Source organism: Salminus brasiliensis, chromosome 11, assembly GCF_030463535.1.
Source record: "Salminus brasiliensis chromosome 11, fSalBra1.hap2, whole genome shotgun sequence".
NCBI classification, from domain to species: Eukaryota; Metazoa; Chordata; class Actinopteri; order Characiformes; family Bryconidae; genus Salminus; species Salminus brasiliensis.
The window spans coordinates 20,255,404-20,279,547 of NC_132888.1; the positions used below are offsets into that span (position 1 = coordinate 20,255,404).

At 39.5% G+C, this 24,144-nt stretch overlaps 1 protein-coding gene across 3 annotated transcripts; it reads left to right on the forward strand.

The window, feature by feature from the left end:
- Positions 1 to 354: 354 nt before the first annotated feature.
- On the forward strand, positions 355 to 23,869 carry scn3b (sodium channel, voltage-gated, type III, beta). 3 transcript variants are annotated; one of them, XM_072692133.1, is made up of 8 exons: positions 355 to 522; positions 11,683 to 11,821; positions 12,167 to 12,264; positions 13,806 to 13,987; positions 15,526 to 15,751; positions 18,112 to 18,250; positions 19,512 to 19,600; positions 22,624 to 23,869. In XM_072692133.1, exons 3-7 carry the CDS (start codon positions 12,207 to 12,209, stop codon positions 19,573 to 19,575), a joined length of 669 nt encoding a protein of 222 aa, XP_072548234.1. In that variant the 5' UTR covers positions 355 to 522; positions 11,683 to 11,821; positions 12,167 to 12,206; the 3' UTR covers positions 19,576 to 19,600; positions 22,624 to 23,869. The 3 variants fall into 3 exon arrangements, with proteins under 3 accessions (XP_072548234.1, XP_072548235.1, XP_072548233.1); XM_072692132.1 differs by lacking the exon at positions 355 to 522 and having other exon boundaries at positions 11,457 to 11,821; XM_072692134.1 differs by lacking the exons at positions 355 to 522; positions 19,512 to 19,600 and having other exon boundaries at positions 11,454 to 11,821.
- Positions 23,870 to 24,144: the final 275 nt, after the last annotated feature.

Here is a 24,144-nt window from a genome sequence, read left to right on the forward strand (position 1 = left end):
GTCTGATAGACCAGAGACCAGGGAACGGTCCCTTGGCTGCCTTCTGTCTTACTGTTTTTTATCTCCTAGATTACCCGAAAGAGCAGGACCACTTGCCACAGCCAGGCTGTTCAGCCACTCGACATAGCTTTCAACTGCTGCTGCCGCCACTGTGGGCAATGTCATACTCATTGTTTTCCTTCTGTTCTCACTGTTGGTTTAACAGGTACAGGCATTTGGACCTTGAGCCGTTTAGATTTTTGTCAACAGGTTGTCATACTGTTTTTTTTCATGGGGGGGGGGCGGTTGTGGCTGCCTGTTATCATACCTATTTCTGTCCTGGCTCTCTCCATTACAACGTAGACAGCTGCAATACCTGAGAGGACGACGCTTGAGTGAGCTAAAACACTCCAGTCCAGTTTTCAACAGTGGCTCGCCACAGCGGTCAATGGTTTACTTGGTTTAATTTCGTGCTGAGGGGGAATTTCAAAGGGATAGAAGCAATAGAAGAGTAATACCTCCATTAGGAAAGACATTTCTCCAGTAAGTGTGGCTATGTATTATTCATGTCATCTAAAGTAAATGCTTTGGGCATAAATTGCATTGATTTATAGAGTGGTATTCTGGTACAGGGCAACAGGAAGTTCCTCTTCGGCTCTTTTTTAGTGGCCATTTTGTATGGCATCTCTCGACACATAGGCAAACATTTTGAATCACATCTTTTGTATGACATGAGGCAAGGCTTATAAGTGGGTCAGACACTTATGTAAAAGGACGATCTCAATGCAGGCAATGAGTATGTGCTATGTCTCAGTTGGGTGTCAGCCTGTGATGTGTGAAGCATGGCAAGTCAAGGCAAGGCCAACCAAGGCAAGTTTATTGTAGGGCACATTTCATACTGAGAGGTTATTCAAAGTGCTTTACATTAAGAGGACAACAATAACGGCCAGAGCTGTTTAATGCTGTTTTTGGGAAGTCCAAGACAGAGGCCATTGCAATATAATCAACCCTGCTGGAGATAGAGGCATGGATGAGTTACTTTAGGTCTTGTTAAGAGACAAAGCCTTTTATTCTGGCTATGTTGTCAAGATGATAGGAAACTGTCCTGGTGACTTGGCTCGTGAGGGTGAGCTCCGAGTTAAGATTTCTGATATGCATATCAGTTTTCAGAGGTCTGGCAGTAATCTCAAGTACATTTGTGTATCATTAGTACAATTATGGTACTTGGTTCTGCAGTTCTAAAGAATTTGGCTCAATAAATGCACACAGAGATTAAACCAAAGGGGTCCAAAAAGTGATCTTTGGGGGGTTCCACATATTATAAAGTAATGTAACTCTCTCTAACAAGACCCTAAAACAGTTAAGGACTGATCCAGTTTAAAGGTATTCTAGAAGTAAAACTAAGTAAAATAAAATAATAATACCAGAACTGATATTTTACCTTTCATTATTCAGGCCTATGTCATCACTTACCTTTATGGAGGCAGTATCAGTGCAGTGGTGCATCTTAATAATGTTGGCTATAAAAAGCAGATTTAGAGCAGATTTGTCGTAGTTTATTACAGAAGCATCCATATTTTACATATATTACTTTGGGGGAAATGGCAAATATTATTATTAAGAAGATTTGCTGCAGCTCAGGTGTGATTTTTTTTTGTTTGACTCTATGACTACTGGAGTTACTTGTGTCTGTTCTGTATAAACCATACTAAATACTGGTGTACTTTTGTAAAAACAATCACAGTGAATTATTATTTGCAGCTGTTCAAAGAATGTAACACTTAAATGAAGTTCAAAATCTCTAAATTAAAATACTAGATATTAAGAACAACTGTGTATAATTTTATGTCATATTTAGGTTGTGTGGGAGAAAAAGGCCCCAGGTAAAGATTTTATTTGAACAGATAGTAATGTATGTTTTAATAAAGATTTAATTGATGTCAACTGATTTTAGTGGATTTTCTCAAAGATTTAATAATTTTAGTGTAAATGTGTAAATAATGTCTCTTTTTCTCTTTTCTAACATTTCTTATATATATATATATATATATATATATATATATATATATATATATATATATATTAAACATATGGTTAAAAGAGGCATCTTTTTTAAGTGAAATGTATACCTGTTTAGACATTGGACCTAAACAAGCAAATATTATAATTACAATAACAATTTAATTCATGAATAAAAAACAAAATAAGTGTTTTGAGGATATTAGAAATAAGAAGTTTAACATCTGGAGTCCATTCTATAAAACCAAAATGACAATTTGTTTAATCAAAAACTACACACATTTATATACAATAAATATATGTGGTGTTGGTTTTGCATCATCTACACGCCAAACCTGTGCAGGGACATGGTTTAGCTTTACAGCAAACAGGCATCGCTCTTTAGGGAAATATTTTCACAAAGAATTTTCACAAGATTTTATTTACAGTGTACTTTGACTAACACAGAAATACAGAACATTCAGAGACGTAATACTGAAGGCTGCCAGATTTCACCTAATTTTAGAGTTGCCCCGTCAGTATGGACACGCTGTAATCATGTAGTAATCTTGAAATCCCTCCAAATCCTTTGAAATCTGTTCCCTTATTCTAGATACTTCCCTTTACTGGTCATGCTCTGTTTGGTCCAATCCTTCTCCTATCAAATCCATCTGCAGCCCTGAGCCAAAAGATTATTAATATGCTATATGGCATATGACCTGTAAAAACTGACTGAAAATATACAGGTACAGCTGAGAACAACATATTTATTATTACCGTTTATTTGAACTGCATGGTGAACGATTCCACATGGAATGTAACTGTACATTACATTTGGTAGGGTTTGGGTTTATTCTTTTTATTAGAATCAGCAGAATCTGCTGTTTGTTAGTGAGTCTGTAATCAGTCAGAGCTGGTTTGATGAGTTGATGCATTGGAGAAGCGGATTCGTCTAGAGGTTCTTGGCTTGCCTGAAAAAGAGAAAAGCACTCCAGCTGATGATGGCTGGGACTGAGGATGCGAGCTAAAAGCAACAGTAGGAGCATGTGGGTTGGTGGTACTGCATGCATTACAGTAAGAGATTTACAGTACTTACTTTGAAGGGACAGTGATGAGGTCGACGTCCTGCTTGACATGTTCGCTACAGCAGATGCACATTGCTTCCTTTCCGTTTCTTTACTCCGTAGTTTCGCTACAAACATGAAACAGTCTCAACTACCCCTGTTAGAGTGTAAACCCCTGATCAAAAACAATGATTTGATTAAATATATAATTAAATAATAAAATCCAAATTCAAGCATTGTTCATTTATTTATTTATTTATTTAGGATTAACACTGTCAAGGTTTACACACAAGATCAATTCTTGAGTTCCTACAATTTTCTCCCATTCTACTAGATGCCAAAGTTTCTATTGCATCCAGATTCAGTGCCTTGGAAGGTCACTAAAGAATCTTGAACTCATTGTCATTGTTCAGGCACTCGGTATCGCGTCCTCCCCGGGGCGTTTCCGAGCCGCCGTCCACATGCCCAAATAAGGACTTCAGCCTGGTTTCCGTTCATGTGAGTCGATTCATGTTCATTTGGTTCAAGTGTTACACCTGGGACTGGGGGGTACTTAAGGAGCCTCTACAGCATCGTTCTTGACCAAGAATTAAACCGTCTGGAACCTCTAGGATGCCAAGGTCAGCTCTGGCGCTTTACCCCCGTTCAGGAGTAGGTCTTCCTGCTACTCACGCGACTAGCGAGGCTTGCTCGCTTCATGTTAGGATTCTCAGGTTATCCATGCCCAAGCAAGGCGACCCACATTCAAGGCAGCACACTGCGTATTGAGATTAGGTCAGCCTTGCCGTTTGGCCTGCTCAGCTCCCAACTCCTTCCAGTCCCAGGTTTGTTGTGTTCGCCGTTTCGGTTGTCACGTTTTGGTTGTGTTCCCGGTTTTGCCCTCTGTTTGCTGCTTATGTTTTTCATACCCCTTATGTTTCGTTAAATAAACCCTCTTGCATTGAATTCCATCTCTGCGAGTGTTCATCCCTCTTGGCCATGCCATGACAGTCATGATCATGAAGTCAGTTTGAGACATCCTTTGCTTTGTGACATGGTGCATTATCATGCTGGAAGTAGCCATTAGAAGATGGATAAATTGTAGATCCCTTGAAGGGAAGCAGCAATGTTCAGCAGAAATACTCAAATAGGCTGTGACATTCAAGCGATGATTAATGAGTGTTGGATTGGTATTACTGAGCTCAAAGTGTGCCAAGAAAACATTCCCCACACCAGAGAGGTTGGACTTTTGGATTATGTTGTTGGTGCCGAATTCTGATTCTACCATCTGTGAGATTCATCAGACCAGGCTAGGTTTTCCAGTCTTCAACTGTACAGTTTCAGTGAGCCCACTACAACCTCAGCTTTCACTCCATCCTCAGCGCTCCTCCCTGACCTGGCGTGGCTTTCTGCTGTTGTGCCCCATCTGCCTCGAAATGCTTTCTGAGGTGCTTTAGCATTTCTTTGTCTGCAGGACTACCACTCCCTGGAAGTTTTTCCTTTATTGCACCATCCTGACTAAACCCTAGAGACTGTTATGCTAAACATCCCAGATCGTCAGTTCTAGAAATACCTAAACAAGTCTGGAAGCCTGTCAAAATCAATCAGTGTAAAATCAGTGAGATTACATTTTTGCCCAATTCTGCCACCACACGATTGGCTGATTAGATAATTGCATGAATGACCAGGTGCACAGTGAATGGTGAGTGTATATGTGGGATAAAGTGTTACTGTCAGGTCCACGTCACCGCGCCCGCCCCGGGGGTGGTCCCGAGCCGCGGCCCACAGGCTCTCATAAGGATTCTTGTTTTGATTTTCACGTTCATGTCTAGCTTTGTTTGATTCATGTTCATTGTTTATTCTAGTTTTTTTAATACGTTTCACCTGAGGCTGAGGTAGTTAAGGGGCTAGCGCTAGCTACTCTTTGCCGAGAATTAAACTTACTGAACCTATTCAAGGTACTGAACATAGTGAATGTACTCAAAGTTGTGAGTGAATGTATTGAACTTATCTAACGTAGTCAGTGTGCCGATCAACCACGTGCATTTGGCGTTCAAGTGTATGGTCCAAGAAGCCTTGAGGTCGCCGGAGAGACGCTCTCTCTCTCTTCAGGATCGCATTACCATTATTGTTCATGGGTGAGCCTCTACAGTATTACAGGTGATACAGTATTTTTGGTTGCAGTAAACTGTTAAACTTACAGAGGAGCAGCGGGTCATTGAGGTCACAGCTATGAAGCAGTGACGTATGCACTAGTTTTGGCATATCATTGCTTCCTGCAGAGAGAACACAATGCATTAACAATCTATACATGAATTAACAGTGAGTTAACAGCGAGTAGGGAAATCAGTTTGAAAAGATTCTTACGGTCAACACTGACGAGAATGTACACTTCTCTCTGTCTGAGAACATCTGAGGCTGGTCCACAACTGTGACAAGGCAGATTCATCATCTGACCATTCAGATCTGCCAAGTCTATCTCAGCTTGCATGGACCACAGAAAATATCAGTCTCACAAAATAATAGAGAACAGTGGCAGATATTTGAGGAGGTCTATGATGAGGACACATTAGTCTAAGACAGAAGAACCATACCTTCACTGTCACAGCTGCACTTTTCTTTCATACAGTTTATAAAGGCCAAGGTTCTGCAGTTAATGTTGAAGAGACTCCTTTGGTCATCTGTCGATTATAGGCAAACAGGTGCATCCATGGTTAAGCTCTAAGTCACATATTCATTACACGTTCAAAAACATGCAGATATCTCTTATAGATAATAAACAGACCCATTGCTGACACAGGTTCAGTTATCCTCACACAATTTGCAAAATCTTCCTAAAAAGGTCATCATGTCAGGCCATCAGTGCCATGCTGGAGTTGCCCAGGCGGGTATATGTCATATGTTGGAGTGGTGTTTGTGCTCCAGAACTAATTACCCAGAACTAAACAATGTTCTCATGGCTGAATGCAATCAAACCACCATAGTAACATTCCGACGCCTAGTGTAAAGCCTTCCTAGAAGAGGAGGTTGTTACTGCAGAACAGGAGGGACAAACAATATATATATATGCTATAGAGTGTACATTACATTCCAGTGTACAAAATCTTAAATGAAATTTATTACTTTACACATTAAAGAAATATAGAGAAGCTCTTACCTCCATGCAGCACTGTAATAAACATCTGTCTGCTTAAAACAAGTCTGTTTCTGAAGTGAAAGACCAAAGTACATGGAGGATTGGAGTGTGTGACTGTGTTTACCTGACTACCTGATTACTATCCTCTTGAGAGACTGGTGTATTCTGAATCTCCCTGGTTTACTTCAGTGAGACTTACTACAGAGCATTCAGCCATCAATATAAATACAGAAGGGTACACATCTAATATATTTTTACTATATAATATAGTACAAATCTACAGTATTTATAAAGATTAGCTTTCTTAGTTTAACCATTTGTATAATTGCAAGATTTTTATTGTTATGTATTATTACATTTGCTGTTGGTTCAGGCTACAAATTCAGATGCATTTTTATCAAGCCTGATTACAACCCTGTTATTGTTATTGTGCCTCAAAATGAAACATTGTGTTTTGCTGTTTGAAAATGAGAAGCTCTGCCTTTATTGACTAGTTTACATCACTGTAGCGGCCCTCAGTGTCGGCATAGCCTAGCATGGCTTAGAACCAAGTGGCCATGGTGTGCGGTTGGCTAGTTGAAAGAATTGTAGCTGGTCATCCTAGTATTAGCTTTTAGCCTCGTTAAAGGCTCCAGCGCACCAGTTAACTGAACCAGTCCTTGCTTAGGTTGGTTTAGTATTAACCTTTATGTGCTGCAGAGGCTAAAGGATGCCAGATAACTGCATCAGCTTGCTTAAGTCAGACTAGCATTGGCGTATAGCCTTTTTTAGCCTGTCTTTAATGTTTTCCTAAAGCAGCAGCTCTGTTTTACTTACATGGGTTTTGCTTTTGACAGGGGATACAACAGCGTTTACAACTCTCACTATTTAAATAAGTTTAACAAAGTTTCCAGTCATAGGGTACATTTAACAGTACACTTTTTATTTTGTACAAATGTGAGGTTGGTTTTCCATGATATGAGCCACTTTAATCCATGCATTCCAAGCAGATGCTTTAATTATATTCTGTATTGTATAAACTGCTCAAAACCAGCCCTGGGTTATTTGGAAGAATCACTCTACCCAGATGGTTGACAGCACACAGTCTAGTATGCATTCTCCTGTGAGCTCTGAGGTCTACCTAAGGGAACTCCTCTCCACATGCGTGACTCACCATATGTTGACGGCACAGTGAGCCCATGCCGGTCCAACATTATCAGTCAATGTAGAAATCTTAGAAACTGTATTATAGAGTCTGGCCACATTTTAGTGAGTTCTTATTCCAAATATCAATGTGCAAAATAAGGATTGTTTACATCATAAACAGCAGTATTATTTTCCTATAATTTCCTGTTATATTGAATTTACACAGTAAGATACTTAACTACTATTGCACAAATACACAGAAGCCTCAACAGCTAAATCTAATATCAGATGATTCTGTGTATAGTGTGTTTAGAATCACTATCAGTTTTTCTGAAGGGAGGTCTTTAATGTTTTCACATCTCCAAAGTTCAGGAGGGGAGTTTTACTTCATCTAAGTAAACTCAAACACATTTAATGATGTCAAGGTCTGGACTGAGGGTTGCATCATTGCTTTGCTTTAATCAGGTGGTTCTTATTTGCGTCCCCATCCTTTTAGGCCCATAGTGCTGAGTCGACTTTTCACTGAGGAAGGACGGGCAGAAACACTTGTGTATTGTTCCAGATCTGGTGCGAGAGTGGAGATCTCCCTAAACAGCCCCACCGGTTTGCACAGATTTCCCTGTAGTTACTGAATAATACACCTTGTCGTGTTAAGGGGTTAAGCGATCTTTGCTGGATGGGGCCAGTGTTGGTGGTCTACAAGGTCTTAATTCTTTTTTTTTTCTTTCAACATTACTTAGTGGATTATCTTCCATCTAATCTCCTCAGAAATATCTTCAAAACAATAAAGATCTTACACAATGGCTTCTTTGACATCATGGAAACCCAGACCTGAATCATTTGTCCACCGATCACAATATACACTGATGGTGCTTTACCTACTTTATTGACTATAATAGTATTCTTCATAGTATAGAAATAGTAAAGGCTTGGTTTACCTTGCATGATATGTATGGTGCATTAAGCTAATAAACATGCAAATAATAATAATAATAATAATAATAAACACCCATGACATGACGTGTTCACACCATTTCTTAATCATTTACTCTTATATCTTTACTCATTTACATTTACATTTAGCTTGACTACAGTAGTAGTCTAATAGTAATAATAAATAAATAGTACAATGCTTGTTTGCCTTGCATATAAGATTCATGTTGTATTAGGCTAATAAGCAGACTAGCAGGGTTCCACACTCTCCTCCCAGGCGAGGGCATTACACTGGGCTGCTCAGCACATGCTGTCATCCTGCATCGCTGTTGCCATGGTTTCCGTATCTCGTGGATATGGCAACCACCATGCCTGCCGTTTTTAGTCTGAGCTGAGTCTCAGTTGGCTGCCAGCTCCTCGATCTCCCAGCAGCACACACAACTGCTATTGTTATTACAGCACATAACGCCACGCCACAATGCATTAGACCACCAGTAATCTTGTTGGCAGGTTGTAGATTCTGAAGATGTTGCACTAATAAATAAACAAAAACCACCACAACAAAAGATTGGGATTGGGTTGGCTGCAATGCTAGGAAACTGAATAATAGATATTTGTTGGAAATGCTTAAAAGCTATCAGCTATTTGTTTATGTGAGGTCAGTATTATGCAGAACCCCTCTGAATTGAAAACATAATCCCAATGATGAAATCCTTAAATCCTTGACTTTAACCTTTGCGCTAAGCCTCTCTTGGTTCCCTATAAGTTAGTACCTTGATCAGATTAATGCTAGTCGTTAGCTTTGGAGGACTCTCACCAGTCTTGAGGTCCTGATACCAAAGCTACCAAAGCAAGTTAAGGTAAATCTGTGTAATCCGCACAGAGAAGCAGAGAAAATTGCGAGCTATGGAACGGCAATTTAAAGCTGTATCACTATGGGTGTTAATGCATGCGAAGAGGTCAAGTATGGATTACGGCGATGCAGAGAATGAGGGATTTTTATTCATCCTGAGCCTCTGATATTCGTCATTAAATGTGTGTCCTGTATTATCCATGCAGTGTATAAGTACTCAATACACTAAACGTTTAGGGGATGGTTTCAAAAGAAAGGCCTTTTACTCCACTCCCAGAGAAACATTGTATTTTCTTCCATTTGTGTCCTCAAAAGTCACTCCATTCTGGTTCTAACTCAAGGCACACACCATGTATGTTCGGTGTGACTCATAAAATAATTGCTGTAATTGCAGTGAAGCTGCTCTCCTAGGTGAAGAGGGACTAAAGCGTGGGCTTGAATGCTGGTACAATGGACCCCTGCTTTCAGAGCTTTCCCACAGAGACTGTAGCCAAAGCACTCTTGGTTCTTTCATGCTCCATTCCATCTGAAGTCAGTTGACTGGACGCTGGTTATCGGAGCATGGAGACGTTGTTGGAGATGCAAGCTGATGGTGGAGAGACAGATGCTAATGCGTGCTTCACTGATGTGTGGTAAATGTGTGGGGCTCTGACTAAGCTTTCTCCTTGCAGCAGCTTTACTGTGTTGCATAACCCCAACGACACGAGGGCGTCCGGATCAGGGTGGCTGCACCTAGAGAGCAATAACACATGCTGTTGGCCCATATTCCTTAATTACTGGATATGAGCATCTATAATGGGATGCTATTTAAGTGCTTTTGCAATATAAAGTGAGATGGTTGGCAACCCATGGATGGTAGTGAACCCATTCCTCTTGTCTGACATAACCTCTTGAGACCCTGCGTCCTCATATGGGGACATTACATTTCTACTTCTCTGCACCATGATACTTTTGATGATAATTTTTTAAAACTTTGACTATTTGGCCTCATATGAGGACATTGTTTTTTTTGCAAAAATGACTTCCTGTACAAGTTTAGTTTGTATATTTGTTAGGTCCTACTAATCCCCAATAGGAGAAATTGAAAATGCACACCAAGCAAAAGTAAATGAAAAAACAGCACAAGCCACCATAAGCTCTTAGAGCATCTCTGCATAAATTCTACAAGTCTCTGTGAACTGAAATTCCCTCAGTTGGTGTTTTGAGGATGATGTTGGAGAGCACTGTAAAACACGTAACTTTAAAATCTCCCATCACTGAAGAACTATATTCTGCTTGGTTAGCAGTGTTGTGTTATGAACATTTAAACATCCTTTTCATGACTTGTAAATAAACACATGCGAATAAGCACAGTTAGTTTTTAGACACTTCACATGGGAAATATGTGTTTATTTGTGGTAAATATAATTGTAGACACTTCAGCTGTGAAATATATGTTTATTTGTGATTATTATGTTATTTACACACTTCAGCTGTGAAATATATGTGCTAATATGTGGTAAATATAATTGTAAACTCTTCATAGGGAAAATATTTGTGTTTACTTGTGATAAATATAGTTTTAGACTCTTCACATGGGAAATATAGGTGTTCATTTGTGGTAAATATAGTTGTAGACTCTTCATAGGGGAAATATTTGGGTTTATTTGTGATAAATGTAGTTGTAGACTCTTCACATGGGAAATATATGTGTTTATTTGGGATAAATATAATTGTAGACTCTTCAGGTATGAAATATGTGTGTTTATTTGTGGTAAATATAATTGTAGACTCTTCACATGGTAAATATGTGTTTATTTGTGGTAAATATAGTTGTTGTCTACTCACATGGGAACTATATGTGTCCATTTGTGGTAAATACAGTTGTAGACATTTCAGGTATGAAATATATGTGTTTATTTGTGGTAAATATAATTGTAGACACTTCAGCTGTGAAATATGTGTTTGTTTGTGATTATTATGTTATTTAGACACTTCAGCTGTGAAATATGTTTATTTGTGATTATTATGTTATTTAGACACTTCAGCTGTGAAATATGTGTTTGTTTGTGATTATTATGTTATTTAGACACTTCAGCTGTGAAATATGTGTGCTAATATGTGGTAAAGATAATTGTAGACTCTTCATATGGGAAATATGTGTTTATTTGTGGTAAATATAATTGTAGACACTTCAGGTGTAAAATATATGTGTTTATTTATTTGTCGTTCGAATAGTATGTGTTTCTTTAGTTGGAGAACCTGGAGATTTAGGTAAACGTTGTAATAAGGATTTATTACACAGCACATAAACAAGCTAGAAGCAGAATTAGCCTGGTAGAGGTTTGAGCCACTGGCGCATGCGCAGTGTGAGGAGTCTGAGCGGCTACTTACAGAAAGAAAAGAGAGAGAGAGAGACGGAGCGAGAGAGAGAGAGAGCGAGAGAGAGAGAGAAAGAGAGAGAGAGAGAGAGAGAGAGAGAGACGGAGCGAGAGAGAGAGAGAGAGGGTCTGTGTAGAGGAGGGTCGTTTTTATTGTTCAAACGCGTGTGAAGGGAACCCCTACTGAGGGAACCCCTTCTGTTTGGACTCGTTTTTTGTGGTTTTCGTCTTTGAGGAAATCTCTGGAATCCACAGGTCTTCGTGTTTTCTTTCGACTGACGAGCAGCGCTACCATGAAGGAGAAGAGCAAGAAAACACCGAGCACTCCTTGAGTTCAGCCCTCCGAGAGGCTTTGTTTGGAAGGGGTTGGATGTAGACGAGTCTGCCTATCGAGGTACGCTTTCAGTAACCTTCCTTCAGTATCTCAAAGTTTCCTGTTTCTCTCGGCGTGTTTGGTTTCTGACCGACGGCTCTTCAGGTCGTCTGCTTTCACATAGGTTACAGTTGGGGTTCAGTCTTGGCCCCTTTTATGACTGGTTTAATGGTGGGTTTCGCACAAAGAATGGGTGTTGCTGTCCATGGTCCTGTAGAAATCACCTTCATGTGGCGACCCAGCACCTCAAGAGCACCTCAGTGTCAACTCCTGGTCCTCCTGGTCTTCGAGTGTGTGTGTGTGTGTGTGTGTGTGTGATGTGACTTTATCAGCGTTTTGATTCTTCTTTCCTCTCTTTGAAAACAGGGACACACCCAGGCCTGGACGCCGCCCTCTAATTACAAGCATGATCACTCAGATGATGAGGACTCTGCTGGGTTTCCTCTCACTTCTGATATTTACTGGTGAGTCTTCTTGAGTGTTCAGAGGCGAACTGTGAATGACACTACATTTTTTACATCCTCTACAGAAGGTGACAAAGCGCTCAAGTGTTCAAGTGTGAATTTTCCTTCATTGTCAAACAGTGTCTTACTCAGATCAACGACGCCGCCTTAAAGAAGAGCAGCTTTTACCATCATTTATTATTATCATTATCGCTTCATCAGCAGCAGTGTTTACTGCACATGTCTGTGTGTGTGGTGTAGAGGCTTTGCGTTCATAGATTGTCTACATTTCACAGTTGAAGTAGCAACAAATATGTTGTCATTGTCCCGCAAAAACCCTACATCTCCAAAATGCCAACTTTACAGGAGAAGGAATAAACCTTCCTAACCTTCGATGGAAATCCATGTAAAATATTCCAAGTGATTTTGGAGCGTTTCCTTTGGTCCATTCATCATCAAATTGGACACAAAGTAAAGAACAACTGCCAGATTTGATGGCAAAAATGAAAAACGTCAAAATTGAGAAACAGGGATTTTTAAAAGCCATATATAAGAAAGTAAGCTTTCAAATTGGGGACTAGATTTTGTCACAGACAGTCCAGCGCCTAGCCTGTTATTATAACAATGGACTCATTAATCCTTTCCATTGCTTCTGTGTTTACAAGACAGCTGCCCCACTTGTAGCAAGTCTTGTGCTAAACAGTTGAATTTGTTTCGCACTATACTTTGCATGCCATGTTATTCCCGATGTTTCCATTTGCCTGTCTGACCCTTCAAAACAAGAAGACGTGATCAATGTTGACAGCACCAGCTCGGGGCTGTAGGTTATGTAAGATGGCCTCCATTTCAAACAACGGCACAAGAGGCTGCGTTCACAATCGCCGCTATGGCCAGCGCTCCAGAGCATGTTTTCATTTCCACATCGCTGCGTCGCACCCTCTTCAGTGGGGCAGGCCGCGCTGTCTTTATTGCGTTCCGGCCTGCAGCGACCAGCGTGGTTTATCTGCCTGGACTTGGGTCAGGCGCTATGAGGACAGACTGACGAGCTCAAATAGATTTCACTCATTCTGGGATTCACACATAATGATATTGCACTTCTGTCCTCCCTTGACAGATATATGCCTCAGATTTAATTGACCTCCTTAGCTGACGAGCAGATTGAGGCTAAATGTTTGGCCGAGGGAAGAAAAGAATATGTGCTAACTCCGCCTTATGGGGCTTGGCTGCTAGATGTGATCTCATCCAGAGGAACCGATGACTGACAGCTTCTGATACTGTACAGAACTGAAAAAGGCATCTATCCCACTTAAACCTTTAAGCGTATTAATCAGTGTTTAACCTTAAGACCTATTATTTGGTAGCTGGAAACTTAAGATTGAGTAGTTATGTTAGTGTTTGGTGTTGAACTGATTGGCTGAAGGGCAATTTAGTGATAATTTCTCAGGAGTTTTAGAGTTTTGTGGACGAATCTTGGTGAAAGGTTCTGGGCTTGGTTTCCACTGATACATGGGTTGTGTATGTATGGGTTGTAATACTCCCTGGGCTCTGGCTTCTGTTTCCAGTGCAAGAATGCCGATCGGTGTGCGTGGATCCGAATGCACAAGCACAAAAAGATATCGAAACAGAGGCAGTACTGGGAAAGCCCATGAAGCTCTCATGCATCTCATGCATGAAGAGAGAAGAGATCGAGGCTGAAACCAAAGTGAACTGGTATTACCTCTATTCGGATAGTGACGCCCAGCACGTAAGCTCATCATGCTCTTACAGACCACCCTTTTTAATTCATGTGTTCTGTTAGTTTTGCTTAGTTATGGCTATAATTTCTAAAATACTTTGTTTTATTTGCTGGATTATTTATTTTTTAATTGGCACATTAGATACTGTGTGATATGTTCAGTCTGTGTTCCTCCCTCTCAATTTGTTTACTGTTTATTCCTAACTGTAGGTTAGAACCTCCCCTTTCACATCTATCTGTATCAAGAACGAACAGAAAGGGACATTTACTGAGGACTGTGTTTTTTATGTTAGGTATTTTCACAGCTCCTGACCGGCCCTACAGTCTAACTGCCTGCTTATCAATTGTGAGGTGATCAGAAGTTCAAATCTCATCAAGAACTTGGTGCTCCAGTGTCAAAGACCTCACAGTCTGGGGATGTCATTTAATAGGGAAGGTTCTAACCTACAGATGGGAATGGGAACACAGACTGAACATCTTATGCAACATTTAAGCAATTTCTGTTGCAGCTCATTTACTAATGTTTACATGTTTTTTTAGGATCAACTGAAAACGTATTGTTGATCAAACTGAGAAATGGACATTAAAACATTGCATTTAAATTTGAAAGGAAGGTACAAACAACAAAAGCAATACCAAAACAATATATATCCCTCAAAACAGCCTTTTAGTAGGTGATAAAAACTTTGTGTAAAGGCTTACTTTGTTTAAACTGAAATTCACCAGCCTAGACATAGTCTTGCAAAGTTCTTGTGATTTGTTTTGAACATTGCCCAGTCATGGGATGTGCTTCAATACAGTTACATGCCAAGTGTATGCCAGTGCCACCTGTATGAATGGTCTCACTTGGTGACCAAGGATTACTTATGTTACATTCTACAATACAGAGAGCTTTATGCATGGGCCACCTGCCTTGAATGGTAATTTTGTAGAATGTTTCATTGAATAATTACAATTTGGGCCAATTATGTCCACTGGATCGGATAGATCCAGGTATATTTTAATGGGTCAGGTATTGGCTATGTTAATCCCTATCCAATTCCGAGTCGTTGTTTTAACCACAGTGTTCAGAGCACCATTGGGTGTCCTCAAGACACCATTAATAGACACTATTGCCCTGCTGGCAGAAGTAAAGATGTAGGAAGGTAAACAAAAAAGTCTGTAGTGTGAAGCATGTGGCATTTTACAGTGGAACATGAAAACAGACCATAATATGAACCTTTATAATGCTCTTTCACTGAAACACTCTGTTTTACCAGCGGGAGAACTGCACACCTTTCTTTGTTTTTAAACCAGCACCGATTGAAGGCTAGCGCTAATGCTAGTACACACACATGCAGATATCAGTCCAGAATGTGTACCATTACACACACACACAATGTGACAGGACAGGACATGCCTAATTAAAACATTAGATAATTAATTGAAAGCCTGGTCTTAAGGTATTTAAAGGTACCGAATCTTGTCAGCAGCCGATCTTTCAGCTGATCTTCTTCCGGAAACATTTTTGCATGTGTTTATAACCTAAACCTCTCTCTGTCTATTAGATCTACCAGTATAATAACTTACCACGGGATATGGATGGGCCGTGGAAAGGCCGTCTGCTGTGGAACGGCAGCAAAGACCTGCAGGACGTCTCCATCAGCATTGCAAATGTCACAATGAATGACAGCGGCAGATACAAGTGTGTGGTAGAGCGCACATTTTACTTCAACCTGTATACCCCTACCTTTAGTAACAGCATCACAATCAACCTGGTGGTGAGACCGAAAGGTAAGATTACTCTCCCTACTTTGTGCCGCCTGCCGTGTTGTTGACTGTATGTTGTTGATGTGTATAATTGTGCTTCGGCGCCATTTTTACTGAATCTGCTCAAATACATAACAGTCAAACTTGGATATGTCTGCATATCATCATATGACTCTAGAGCCTTTCTTAAACACGACTTCTCTCTGCCCTACAGCGTCTCTGTGTCCTTTGTGTTGTTCCAGTAATAGTATGCTTTGTTCTGTTTTTATCATCATTTACTGCCTACTGCTTATTGGAGGGCAGTTGTTTTCAGGGGATGAGTTTTATCTAACCAACCTGTTACTACTGTTACTATTTTAAGGGGTAAAGTACAGATTCTGGCTTGTATACTGTTCTGTGGATGCCTGCCTTGAGATTGCTGAATGCACAGTTTCCCCCACTTCGATCGAATATACTTTACAGAATGTATATTTGTTTCTACTTACTCATGCAGCCACAATGCATTATCTCTATCTGTGTCTCTGCTGCAAGTTATTTGATGCACAGATAGAAATAGACAGTGCTGTATTTTAAGTGGTGGATTTAGAAGTTGCCTGGAATTATAAACCACGGTTGAAAACCACAAACGTACAGTACGAGCTTTCACATTTCATGCCATTGTCGCATTACGCAGTGCACAATCGAACATGTCGGCACAATAAATATCAATATACCTGCCTTTGCCAATGTAAATTTGCTGGTAAGTCATATCACTTTTTGGCAGTCTCTGAATCGGACGAACTAGGAACTTGTCAACATGCGCTGCACTGCTTGTGGTGAACCATTGAACCAACAGTTCTCAACTTTGTTCTCTTCAGGCTGAACATTAATGATGTCTAAGTGATAGAACATATGAAAAGTGGTCACAGATCACGTGTCCACACCGTTCCACTGAAAATGATAAAGCTGAGAAACTGCCACTTTCCACTCACCGCTCATCTAGTCTTTCATTGTTTCTCACTAATCTCCATGCTTTACATTATTCTGGATTTTTTGTTTCTAAAGCATATTTGAGCATGGATTGTTCAGTGGATATATGTGTGCATGAGAATCACATACTGTATTGTTCATCTAGAATATATGAAAACTGAGAATATTTATAAAATCATTATTTGCAAAAAACGTTAGTATTATTGGTCTACCGAATACACAAACAGCTAAAAAGAATTGCTCAGATGTCATACACTGAAGTTTAGCAGCTTTTTTTAATGTGTTTGAAGCCGCAATCATTTGTTTTTTGGTGGAGAACCATAAAAATAACAAGTCATCAAGACAATGCAAGGGAACACCCCTCAAGTGATGGCAGTGAGTAAGATCAGGAAGTTTAGATGATGTCTTGGCAGCGCAATCCCCAAACCATCTAAACCCATTGAGATCTTGTGAGGCTGTGTTGAGAAATGTGTTGAAGAGAAATATCCAGCCACTATAGAAGGTGTGGACAGCAGTGACGAATGATTAGGGAAAATAATGTGGCAGGTCATTTTAAGAAAGCGTTATGGAAATATTAGAAGCAGTGTGAATCAGTCATCAAGGCCAGATGGAGATCTACAGAATACTGATTTAAAAATTACATTTGACTGCCAGTGTACAAAATACAAAATAGGTGCTTTTGTTAAAAGGCCAGTTGTCAAGGGTTGATTTCTTTGTGTCCCGTTAGAGCTATTTGTGGATACTTGCTAGCTACTGAGCAGATGAATATATGTTTCAGAAGAAAACTGATTTCTTTGGTCAAGCAGACAAAAATGTTTAAATTTAAATTGGACTTTAAGGTAAAATTCTACTTGTCAAATTGTATGAATTAACAGATTACTTATGGTCCTTTGAGAAGTCATATTTGTGTAATGCAACTAAAACACATATATTAAAAGTTATAATAAATAAAAATTCAAGTTAAATTGAGTGACTGAAGAGAGTTGGTTCTTCAAAGCATTTCCAGTAAACAGAACCTTGACATGAACGTCCAGGTGTTACCTGAACGGTCTGACTTTCATCTCTGACCAGAGTAATCAGCTCAGAGGACGCATCATACTTTTTACTACAGAAATATTCTGTAGTAAAAAGTACGATGCGTCCTCTGAGCATTTACATTTACATTTATGGCATTTAGCAGAATTTAGCATTTTGCATATATTCAGCATGAAATATAGACTAAACCTGCACTCACTCACCCATTTCCTGAAAGAATTCATCGCAGACCTTCTGCATTGTATCTGAACTCTTCTGTTTTTTTTTAGACCCACATTTACATCATGCACACTATCATGCTTCAGAATTCTTAATCATTGCATTGACTCATGTCCAAGTACTAATCTGTTGTAAATGTATGTTGTGTTTCTGTGTGTCAGCGATTAAAGACCCCACAGCACTGTACTCAGAGATCATGATGTACGTGTTGCTGGTGTTCCTCACTTTCTGGCTGCTGGTTGAAATGATCTACTGCTACAGAAAAATCTCCAAATCGGACGAGCAAGCACAGGACAGCGCGTGAGTATCTGACTTTCTCACGAGACACAGAGAGAGAGAGAGAGAGAGAGAGAGAGAGAGAGAGAGAGATAGAGAGAGAGAGAGAAAGAAAGAGAGGGTAGAGGATTTCCTTCTTAATTTAAGACTGTGTTACTAAACGTATGGGCAAGATAATGAGTATGAGTCAGGTAGGTTGTAAAAACTCAATTTTACTTGGTAGGAAAAGCTAAAATTGGAAATTTAGAGATATCTACCCTCTTGAATAACAACTCTAACAATAATATAATATATTATATAATAATATATTATAAAAAGGCAATGGAAAGACCATTTTTGCTTCCATAAAAAATCATAATAAGATTCTTTTACATTTTTAAAGAATGTAAAGGTTCTTCACCAGATTTAAAGGTTCTTCACATTTTAAGCTTCTAAATGATTTTTTAAGGAACCAAAAGTGGTTCTTCTACGGCATTGCTGAAAGAACCTTTTGTAGTACATCTGAGAATTTAATCTTATCCTTTAAGGTTGCATACAAAGATCAAAAGATATATTTTTATATAAATTATCTGATCTAAAGTAATAATTCTTCATTACAATTAAGCAGTTATGTGATAGGCCTAGTTCCAGGTCATACACAGAGACACAGTGGACAACACGGACCATAGTACATGGCGCTCTCATTTGAATGTTCGACCATTAGTAAGGAATTCCTAATGCATTTTCTGTAGGTTAGTGATGTAGTGATTGATCGCCACTATAAAAACACACATCAACATACATACACACATACACACACTATGATAATGCGTCCATCCGAAGTGCTCTAGATGCATTAGTGAGCCCTAATCATATCAGTCGTATGTTGTAGACAGGAAACACTACTGGACCCTCTCCAAGGCTAATCTGCCCTAATCAGATCCTGCAGTGATACTCATCCATCCACTACTGCCATTTGACACAAAACAAGGCCATTGCAAGCCCTTTTTGTCGCACCCTAGCATTTTTCTTTCCATAATTGACAGGGTTCAGCCATTGTTTGATGTTTTTGTTTGTCAGCTCTGTGTTTCTATTACTGTTTCCTATTGCTGTTTTATATCCCTGGAGAAACACTTAAATTCCCCTGACTAAAGGGCGAAAATGGACTCCATTGATGTCCATTTTAAGATTTTGCCTGTGTTTGTAATTCTGTACTGATTGTAGCCCTTCAAAAGGACCCTACATACAGTGGTGCAGCTGCACCATCTTAGAATTTGCCTCTTTCTTTGTACCCATGTGTCTACAGGACAGACTACCTAGCCATTCCTTCAGAAAATAAAGAGAACCCGGGTCCCGCAGTAACGGAATAAAAGTGGTTGTCTCACACACGATACGGTATTTTGAATTTACCTCTCGCTTTGCCATGTCACCTAACCCTCACCGACATCAACTCATCATGTTTGGCTAACCGAAAAACATCCTCACTCCTCCACCTCTGTCTCTCTCCTCCATCGATCTGATCTGTCCTGACAAGCTGTTGACCTGAAACTCCATCCACATTCTCTCACGGCTGTCTGCTCCAACCATGTCTTGTTGCCTGTCTAAAAGTGAGCTCTTTCCACCATGTATTAACACAAGATTTCTCACAGGCCCAAGTCAAATGGGAGGCAAAGCGCAGTACAATAGCAGCACAATGTTGACTGTAGAGATCATTGGCCTGCTCTCTTGCCAAATGCCATGATCATGTATAAGAAACACTGGCTTCTGTGTGGGAATGGCCAAATAGGAAGTGCAGCAGAGAAATTCGTACTGAGAGGTCCATCAGTAGTGCTCAGCGGTTTGGATTCCTGCTCTGCTTTTTCGAATGGCATCTGTTGGTTTTTATTTTTTTGGTGGCGGAGAGCATAGACTGGCTTGTGTTCTTTGAATGTGATGGGCAGCTTCAGTAGGCTAGACATGCTTTGTCTTATGTTACTGCTGCAGAATGTTCCACTGCTAGAAAGTTCTGGGAAGTAATCCATTTTGAGGTTACACACACTAAAAGAAAGTGATGCAGGGGCTCCCGATTGACGTAGCTGTCTAAGTGTTGGCCCTACCCCATCAGTGGGAGGTCACAGGTTTAATCCCTAGTGATGCCACAGGCAATAATGGCTTTAAAATGAGCAAATATGTCCAAATGGATTTGGATGTCCAAATGAGCAAATATGGCCTCAATCTTTAAGTGGGTAGGAAACATGAAGGATGGCCCTCCATCTCCCCATCACTCAGCACAATACTAGCCAGCTGATGTAACAGAATTGGAGGTTAGTGTTCTTCTCTATGCGTCTTCTGCTACATTAGTGGTAGTTCAAAAAGATACAGAGATGCTTTAGATGACGTGGGGGAAGCACATGCTAGTCTTCAACCACCCAGCGCTAGTAGCATCATGTGATGCGGAGGACTAACAATTAGGTGGGAATCGCTTACATAGACAAAAAAAGTAAAAAAATGAATGCTATTGGGCAAGATGCTGTCCTATCTGGGGTTGCATCATTTTGTCATTTCAATTTTACAGGATGTATAACATCAAATTATATTATATATACACATATATATATATATATATATATATATATATACATATATATATATATATATATATATATATATATATATATATATAGTTTTATATGTTATTTAAAATTATGTTTTTTTAATCAAAGTACAGAACTTCATCATTTTTTGTCTTAATGATTCTACTTCAAGTCATGACCAAGACCAATGATGTTGTTATTTAAGTTATATAAGTTATGATTACATTAATCAAATATTTAAAAACACTTTATTATTAACAATTAACAAAGCATATAATATAGTGTTAGACATTTAATAGACATTTAATTGGTAAGTGCAACTGATTATTAGTCATGAAAAAAGTAGTAGTAACAGCTCTTAAGATGGAAATACTCCTCGGTTTGTATTGGCAAAGAGTTCTCTGTGACAAGTAACTCCCTTTTGATCAGTTCTACAATTTTTACAATGTATATGCACTCTGTTTTCAACGGTTGCTTCTATTTACAGCACAACTAAGACATAAATGGAGCTCTTACAAGTTCTGCGCAGATATTTTGCTACTGGCTCTGTCCAAAACCTAGTGGGTGACTCTGTTCAGGTACACAAGTCTGCAAGTTTCCCTGTGATTATGTAGGCAAATAAATAATATAGTATTTTCATTCATATTGCAAGCTTCAGTTCTTTAAAACACAGAACTTGTAACACTACCCATAAATGATGAGGGACAAATTAGGAAGTAGATAGATATTGTTAGCATATGTCACAAAAAATATTTTTAAAACTAAATGACATAAGCAATCACTTTGCTACAGTGCGTTGATATTTGTTAGCCCTATTACTGTTAAATTGTGCATGAGGGACCCAGATTACACAGTTATAAGCATCCAAACTAAATAAATACGAAGGACAAAATGCATAGAAATGCAATTTTATTGGAAACCATAATATGCTGTCAAAACTACTATGACAGACAAACATACCTCAAGTAAGGATCAGTGTGAGAAACTTCAGAGTTTGGCTAAGATCATGGGTCTAATACGTTCTGTTTATGCTGGGTAACATTCCTGATTGACGTTTTTAACCCTCTGCAGCCAATCTATGCAATGTGCTTTGATCTTTCGTCACTTTACGCAGAACTAGTTACGATGCACCTCTAGTCACTGTGATGTAACCGATATCCTGCACACCACTAGTTGTAAACTAACTACATTCAACGTGTGGATTTAGGATGGTACGATCGACCGTTCAGCTGTTTGCAGTTATGGATGTTATGGACCTTTGCACTTGTTTAAATCTGTAATCCTAGTTAACAATCACTACAGCTAGCATGTATTGGTATTGCTAGCTAGCCAGGGAAAACCCAGTGGACAACTTTCGTCTTTATGATAAGAATCTAACTGTCACACAAGGAAGACTTTTAGGCACGGAGGCTGGATATAGGCACGGGTAAGATTAATTCAAAGAGAATAAAAAAAGGTAGTGATCAAAAGGTTTAAACCGTAAAACACAAAAGAGTAGACACAGCAGGACTGCTCAGGCTGCTTACAACACAAGACTAGAAACAAGTAGGAGCAGTGATAAGAAGGTGTGGCTACAGACAAGACAGGTCTGGGGCATAACAAGGAGGCGGGATAAGAAGCTTCAGGCATGGTTCTCCTCTCAGATGTTTGGTATTTCATAACCTCACTTACTTACATTTGGTGACAGCTGTGTAGATGTAATACACAACCATAACCAACAAGGATGTTCAGTGCATCACTTTTTTTCAGTGTGGGGAACATGCCAGCCAGTCCTATAAGATGTGCTTATGGGCAGATGAATAATTTATGACACAGTTGAAATACTGATGTTGTTTTCTATTTCAGGTATGGATGATTTCTCCCGCTGATTGGTACTGGAAAGAGGCTGAGAACTACTGCCAGAATAAGAGCTGCCCTGAGATAACAGAAAACCTGCCAAAAACAAATCCCTGTTGTCTTACTCTTGTGACGTGAGGCAAACTCTCCACTGCATAATTCTTACCCTCTTCTATTTTCCTCTATTATCTTCTCTCTCTCTCTCTCTCTCTCTCTCTCTCTCTCTCTCTCTCTCTCTATGTGAAGAGTTACACACTATTATTAACCCCAGAGCGAAGCGAGGTCTTGTTCGGGTTTCCTCATTTTTTGCCTTAGAGGAGATTACAACATCCAGAACTGCAATCAAAACTACAAAGCTAACATGCTGCCTATTAACGAGAAACATATTTGCCTGATTTTGATATTCATCATAATCTTCAACATACCCAAAAAAAAGCCTTTCACTTTCTTTGATATGCTCAATTCTTACCATTTTGATAGAAGGATAATCATTTTTGGCCTATGATCCCATGTCTCTCTTTTATATAAAAAGTATCTGATCATCTTAGCATCCTAGCTGTACTCGGCTCATGCAGTACCCTACAGATCGCTACATGCTTTCATGTGTGAATGAAACTGCATAGTTATGAATCTACATAGTGTTTACATCCTAATTCTCAAACACTGCCAGTAACATGCCTCAAATTCTTTTTAAAGGCTTCGCAGCAGCTTGACTGTGAGCTTCTGAAGGTCACATTGTGTACATGTGAAATTTTAAGTTCCTTTAGAGCCTCTATATAAGTCCATGTCATTCGTACTGTAACCATACTGAAATGCCTAGTTAGCATTGATCATTGCTCAGTAATGCTCTTTGGTGACTGTATACTCACTACTAATATTGCAGTTACTGTGGACAAGTTGTGTGTATGTATTTTGCCTCGATCTACACTGCGAACAGCTAGTTTTTACATGGATTAGACTGTTGCACATGCTGTAAACTATCAGCATAACATAGCAAAACAATCAATGTGGCTCAGTGGATCACACAAGGTGACGGTTGACAGTTGTGGATGCATTGTTGGCTCACACACAGTTCTACTTTTCCAGTTATGGTGTGCAATAACCTCATTTTCGCCTCTTTGTTTTTTGACTCTCTCACCTGGAACTGTTGTCATTGCCTTTTGCACTGTTTTATAAGATGTCGCCACTACTAAAAGACAAATGTATTGTGAAAGCTTGTCATTTAATATTAAAGTGAAGCTGTGTATTCTAATAACTCTTGATTTTTAGGTCTGACTTCTCTGACAGTTACAACCTATGTCCAGAAGTAGCCGGAAACTCCTTCTGTTTGGTAAATTTAGCTGCTTTAGTGCACACCATTGCTGGCAGCTTGTGTAATCTCCATAGAAAAGCACTGCAGATGGAAAGGGACTCTCTGGAGCGCATGGCCTAATGTCACCATAACTAATGCCAAACGTCAGATAGAGGGTTTTAATGCTCCCAGCTTTGGGCTGTGGAGCAGTGGAACTGCACTCTCTGGAGTGATAGAGC